Consider the following 6,819-nt stretch of genomic DNA (forward strand, 5'->3'; position numbering starts at 1 on the left):
TTTTCTCTCTTTTTTTTTTTTTTTTTTTTTTTTTTTTTTTTTTGAGACAAGGTCTTGCTGTACAGTTCCGGCTGGCCTCAAACACTCAGCAATCCTCCTGCCTTAGCCTCCCAAGTGCTGGGATTACAGGCATCTGCCATCTTTCCTGGCTAAACTCCTGCTATTTTACAATAATTAGAAAAAATACTTCCTGCCTTTTGGACAGATATGGCAGAGAATAAATGATCATCACCAAAACAAAACACTTGTCAAAGAAGAACAGTTTGAGATTATCTATTCCATGTGCCATCATTTCCTGGTGAATTGGTTCTGAAGGCTTCTTGCTGATCATCTCCAATTCCCATATAGTGAACAGATCCCTGTTCCTAGACAGACAGGCCTCAGGAATTGCACATACAGGAAATAAAAGGGATACTCAGGGCCAAAGACTTGATTTAGAGCTCTGCAGAATACTGGGAAGGGGAAAAGATAGCTTTGGCATTTGCAGTGGGATGACCAGAGATGGAATGTTTGAGGTTTCTGTGCATAACGATCAATCAGATTTTTTTGCAGAGGGGATAGCAAAGTTTTATTAAAGGCAGCAAAAGAAACAGGCTCCGAAGTGCAAATCTGGGCCAAGTAAAAGGAAGGGAAGTATACCCTACAGTGCAAGGGCAGGCTACCATGCAGAGAGAATAAAGTGACCCAAACAGATTTTAATACATAAGAATTGGGGCAAATTTTTAAGGAATAAAAACAGTGCTTTAAAGTTTTCTTTTGAGCCTCATTTTCACTCTGGTATAATAAATCCACCTTCAAAGTCTGCCTTTCCTGTGAGAGAAAACCTTTGAAAATATAGCCCCAGGGAATGAAATCTTGTGATAATCTATAATAATGTCTCATGTTTTATATTACAGCTCCGTGGACCCTCCAGATTCTCTGTGAATCCTAAGTTTGAAATCATTAAGTGGTTGCATGAAAAAATAAGCTCAGTGGTCTTGAATTACAAAAGAGAGTAAGCTGCGGCGGGGAGAATATTGTAGATTGATGAAATACTTTGTTTTTTTTCCAGCATCACAAGTCTAAACCATTTCAAGGCAATCACAGCAACCCAAGTGAGTAGAAATTATGTAAGGTTTTGATTTCTGCTTTTCAGTATATCTTGAAGCAGATATTAATGACATATTTTAAGATAAGCTACTGAGTTTCCCATTAAGTAATAGAATCCCAACTATAGTGGTTAAGAACCACTCAAAAACAGAAATGCTATGCAGGGAACAAAGCTTAAAATGTGTTTCCTCTGGAAACCAAGATGCTAAAACAGAGGTCACTCAAAGTGTGGCGAAAATCCACCTCTGGAATGGCTATCAGATAGCAGAAATATTTAGAATTTTTATGGTATTTCTAGTATTTTTACAGAAATAATTGTAAGTAGTATACCTTGATTTTTTTTTTTTTTTAAATCAGCCTGTTTTCTTTTTTGGAAGACTGGGCCAATAAAAATAACACTGATATAATTCATCTGTATATGCATGTGCATTGAACAGAATGGTATACTAATGATAGTTCACACAGATAACTTGTGGGGAGTTCAGCTATTTTCTTAATATCTTTTTTCATAAATGTATGTTTATAAATATATTTACTCATTCACCATGACCTTGGTAGCATGGAGGCATTTTGTTAGCTATATTGTTCTGAAAATCAAAGTCTTGGCATAGTAGGCTGTGAAAGCGTCATGTTGACTTTGTATTTCGGCTAAGAAAATTCTTGCACTTTCTATACATAAAGACGTTGTAACACAGTGTATCCATTTAGTGAAGTTGTTCTTTAGAGACACAAGATAGGCGTTAAAGTGAAATAGATATTTAAAACCCTGGCAAAAAGAGAGACCTCAAAAAAAGAAACTCAGCTTGCATCTACCTGAGGAGCGTGGGGATGAATCTGAGATCTGAGTTAAAAGTAGCTGTTGTTATAAGCGTATTCTTGCTGTGAATTACAGTATTGCTATGAGTTGCCCGCTGTGTGTGAGTCTATGTGTGTATGTGTGAAAGGGTGTTAAATGAAGGCAGATGAAGGCAGTGTAGGATATTCTACCTCTAGCGAAAGGCAGCATGTTCAGATTGGTCTGCAGCCCTTAGGCAGGAGACTGAGGTCCTCAGCCACTTCTATCCCCACACTTTTCTGTACTCACTTCAGCTCCTCTACCTCTGAGCACTTGGCTGAAGAAAAAGTGTGGCTTTCTGTAGAAGCCTAAGGAAAACCAGACCTATGGCATAAAGGCTGCAGTATCTGAAATTCTTGTCAGGTGCAGATATTAATGTGTGATTTTATTGCCTAAATCAGACAGTGTCCGGACACTTAATGCTTACTGCTTTTATCCACTGGCTCCTTTTTGGCAGGAGTAGCTGGTGTAGGTGGAGTCTGTTTGTTTTTAAAGATGCACCCCCTTTTAATGAGGTAAAACATTTATTTGAGTTACAGTTATCTTTTTTAATCACCATTTGTAATTCATTATTTAGGGACTAGAATATTACTCATATTTTTCTGATAAGGAGCCTCCTGCTAATGTCTTACATGAAGGTATGCAAGACATGTTTTTTAGAGGACCTATTTTGTTTTTCATCACTCCAAAGAGGGACACTCTTGTTGCAGGCTGATACCTGAATGTGCGGGTGTCAGAAAATTCCATTTCAGTAGTAAAATGCCAGTAGGCAGAGCTGACCTTGAAATCCAGTGCTTTGTTCAGCGGAGTTCTTCAGGGCCAAGTCAAGCTTCCCTACCCTTTGAACATCTGTTACAATTGAGAAGGAACTGTTGTCCTTTAACACTTCTCCTAGAATGCTCACTCACCTTTTCATTCTTGTCCCTGACTAGTTGGAAGGTCTAAACAAGTCCCTGGGGAGCGGTGACAATGAGAGAGGGACCCATTTTCAGATGTTTTAAGGGTTGCTACCTGTGTTTAGGTACTGATAAGTGTCTACTTTCCTGGTGACGTTGGGTAAGACAAGTAGAGAATACAGAGACTGATAAAATTCTAAATAACGAGACAAACATTACTCATACATAACAACTGACAGAATAATATCTGCCTGAATACAGAATGAACCCTGTAGATAGTTGAGGTGGTAAACCATACTAACCTATTCACCACAACTTTTTTTTTTAACTGTAGTTCTCAGCTTAGAAGCCATGCTGAGGCACTAGTCTCAGGAATTAATTTCAGCTTAGGAAATGTTTCCCTCTGGCTTGCCATTTGTGCCCAGAATCTTGTCCTAGGCCTGCCCCCTGATATTTTGCTATAACCACCCTTAAGGTGTAGTCAGTACTGTGGGTGTTGCTGTCTATTCTGGTGAGTGATCTATTTAAAAACAAAACAGTGAGAAATGCCTTGGTGATTTCATTGAGACTTGTTAAATCCATGAGTCTGGAGGGCAGCTGTGGGGGCTTACTTGCTTCTGGCTTGGATGGACCCTGGCATATTGAGCTTTGTATTACAGAACCACTGGCCTGGGCCAGTATAGTGCTCCTTCTTGGCTACTCATTAGACTTGCCTGGGACTCCTCCCGACATTGACATTTCACTGGTCTGTTGTGCTACTGAAGTTTCAAAAGCTCCCTGTGGGCTGAGAGGTATAAAGCAGTTACTTAGCTTGCCCAAGGGCCTGGGTTCGATCCCTGGCAGTGGGAATGGGAGCTGCCCAGATGATTCTAATGTGCAGCCAGTGTGGGGATCACTGCCTAGGTGCTCCTTAGTAGTCTTTGACAGCTAGTTCTCTTGACATCCAACACCTTTCTTGATTTCCCAAGTGTGGTGCTCAATTTAATTTATAGTGGGCCAGGAGGGCTCAGGTGGTGAAGTGAACACCCACTTCTCAGAGTAATTGTGGAGGGAGATGCTGTGATCTGTCCAGATTCCTCTCTATACCAAACACAAAATGTGCAAAAGTAAGCGAAACAAATTTTCAGTCTGGTCTCTGAAATCTCCTTCCCTTTGCCTGTGATTGAGTGGAGAGTTCTCAACTTCACTAGCTGCAGCAGAGCACTTGAATGTATTAAAAGAGCCAAGCTGCCTAGGGTAAAACAAATAGGTGGCATTGTTAAAGTGCATGGGGAAAGGAAGCATCCTGCCTGAGATAACTGTGATACTTTGATGATTATCTCACCTGTCTTCTAAGTGGGATTCTAAGTGATACACTTTTCCTTGTGAATGAAATTTACTTGCAAAGGCTTAAATATTTCTGGATATTATGAAATGTGAAAAGAGTCCTTTTAGCATCTTGGTCCAACATAAGGTTCCATTATCTCCATTCTCACCCAGAAAAGAACTTATAATGCCCGAAGTTTGTCGCCTGCCTATAGTATCTCGTGTAGTAGTAGGGAATAGGAAGTTGTTTTACTACCCATAAAAAATAGTGAGAACCACTGTTCAGACTAGCTACCAAGTGACTTCTGACTCATGAAAGAAATGTGTATTTAAGAGCAAGTTCAAGCCGGGCATGGTGGTGCACGCCTGTAATCCCAGCACTCGGGAGGCTGAGGCAGGAGGATCACTGTGAGTTCATGAGACCAGCCTGGGCTACAAAGTGAGTTCCAGGTCAGTCTCAACTACATAGTGAGACCCTGTCTCAAAAAAACCAAAAAACAAACAATAAAAGAGCAAGTTCAAATGTAGCAGTCTTTTTGGAGAGTATTCTAGACCCTATAGAAAATTTCATTTGTATATGATCTATAAGTAATTGATCATTTGAAATCTGAAGAGGTGGTATGTGCAAAAAGAGAAGGTAGATTGAAGAAAAGCTTGGTTCTTAGTGGAGAACTGTGTTAAAATCAGACTATCGAATTGTTTTCAAGTAGCATTAGGCCTTGCTTTTTGCGTAACATGTAATGCTGCAGTGTCAGAGGAAATGCCTCCTATGCCTTAGAAACTCTGCTGAAGGCTTCCTGTCTGCGGATGGAATAGAGAAGCAATAGCCTTCCGGACTCCAAAGAGAGTACCCTGGGGATTTACATACAGAAGAATCTTGTAGAGTACTGTGAACCTCGTTGGACTTTATGGAATTATACTGCACTGGATTTTAAGATTTCATGGGGGAGAGGAGCGGGGGAAGATAGGGAAGTGAGGCCAAAAAGGTAAATATATGAACATGTGCTATCGCTTAAGAAGGAATAAAACAAATTCCTAAACTGAGTTCCCTATCAGGACTGTGAAGTTAAGTCAGTATCCTCTACCTTAATGGGTTCATTTCCTGATTCCTTTTAGGCCTCTAAAAAATCCTTTCTGAAACAGCTAGATAAATGATAGCCTGACTGCAGTTTACTACCTTGCCCCATCCCCTGCCCTCAAAAAAAGAAAAGCATTCCCAAAGTATAGGGAAAAGGAATGTGTTCTATCTTGGCCCATTAGTCTTTCATCTGCTGTGATCTGTGTTCACATTTTTAGCCTGTTGCATTATTTTTGTGCTCTGATTGCAGAAATTAAATGGATTTTCTAGTTTAGTCAAGAACCAATGGCTTTCTTCTCTTTTAAGAAATCTTAAAATCAGTACAAAGAAGTACATTGGAAGAGAATTCAGGTTTCCTGGTTCCTCATAATTTCAGAGCTCATTCGTGTTCTGCCTCCAAGAGGTGAAGAGAAGGCTGAGGATTCAGAGATAGAAAAGTAGCAGAAAATTGGTTTCCTTCAGCTGGACACAGTCTGAAAGAAATCTATCCAACTGTTCTCTATGGTGCTTATGTGATGGGTGACCGCTGTCTCCCATCCACCTGTCCCTGGCACTGTGCCTTCCCCCTGGTCACTGTGAAATGCAGATCACACTGGACTCAGGCCAGAATCCAGGACAAGTTGCCCATTCTCATTTGAGCCCATCACTTCTTCCTACAGCTGAAAATGTAGCATTTACTTCTCTTTGAGAAGCTTGGGGTCCCCCCCTCCGCCAAGAAGCAGTAAACTGTTTAAAAAAGACTCTGGTGGTAGCTGTCAAAACAGAGATCATAAGAAGATTACACCCGCCTCAGTTGATACTGATAATAGCAAGAGTCAACGGTGCCCACCTCTTCCTGAGTTTCTTAGGGCTCCTGTAGTACTTGTAGACAAATGTACCTAACAACAGTTTTTCACAAGTTGCTAATCAAGGAGGATTCATATTAAAACAGACAATCAGTTTCTAAAGTGTAATCCCTGAAAGGGAAAGGGATAGAGTATTTTTAACTATAATTAACCTACCAGTCTGTTTTTACCCTTTGGAAAAAAAATTCTAGAACATTTTAAATTTGTGTGTTTTGTGTGCAGCAATTACTCCATTAATATAAAGATGAAAAGTCAGTGAGCCAGGATAGCACTCTTATACCACTGGCTTTATGATGCATCTTATTTCCTAAGATGATCTGTTTTTGTGACCTTAATTATAAATACCTATATATATATAGAGAGAGAGAGAGAATAGGAGTTTCTCTCACCCCGCCCTTCTTTAGTCATTATCACTTAAATGTAAACCACCACCTCCTCCCTCCCCCTTTACTGAAAATAATGCACTTTAATTCCTAAGGAGAGTGGCTGTTCCTGGCCCTGAAGCCAGAGTACTTCAGGAGGAGAGTTGTGGAGGAAGAACTCTTGTCAGACCTGTAACGTTAACGAAATTTCCTAAGGTATAAAAACAAATAACATCCATTTTTAAACTGCCCCCACCTTCTCCCTCCCAAAGAGAAAAAGAACAGCCAAATTGAAAAGACTTCAAACGGCCAACCCTGATTTTGGAAATTACACTGGTCTAAAAAACTTTTTTATTTTAATTTTAAAGTTGTCTTTTTTTTTTTTTTTTTTTTTTTTTTTTTTTTTTTT

The 6,819-nt window shown here is 39.8% G+C and overlaps 1 protein-coding gene across 2 annotated transcripts in view; it reads left to right on the forward strand.

Moving 5' to 3' along the window:
* The window catches only part of Zbtb37 (zinc finger and BTB domain containing 37), a 26,428-nt gene that overhangs the window by 16,377 nt on the left and 3,232 nt on the right, over positions 1 to 6,819 (forward strand). Inside the window, exon 5 of one of the 2 annotated variants that reach the window (XM_010635585.3) lies at positions 1,052 to 1,094. In XM_010635585.3, coding sequence (XP_010633887.1) covers positions 1,052 to 1,065 — 14 coding nt within the window. In that variant the 3' untranslated portion in view covers positions 1,066 to 1,094. Of the gene's footprint in view, positions 1 to 1,051; positions 1,407 to 6,819 lie in introns of those variants that run through there. The other variant, XM_010635584.2, reaches the window with a different exon arrangement.

This window comes from Fukomys damarensis, unplaced genomic scaffold (genome assembly GCF_012274545.1).
Source record: "Fukomys damarensis isolate Sample0158 unplaced genomic scaffold, DMR_v1.0_HiC HiC_scaffold_11, whole genome shotgun sequence".
Lineage (NCBI taxonomy): Eukaryota > Metazoa > Chordata > Mammalia > Rodentia > Bathyergidae > Fukomys > Fukomys damarensis.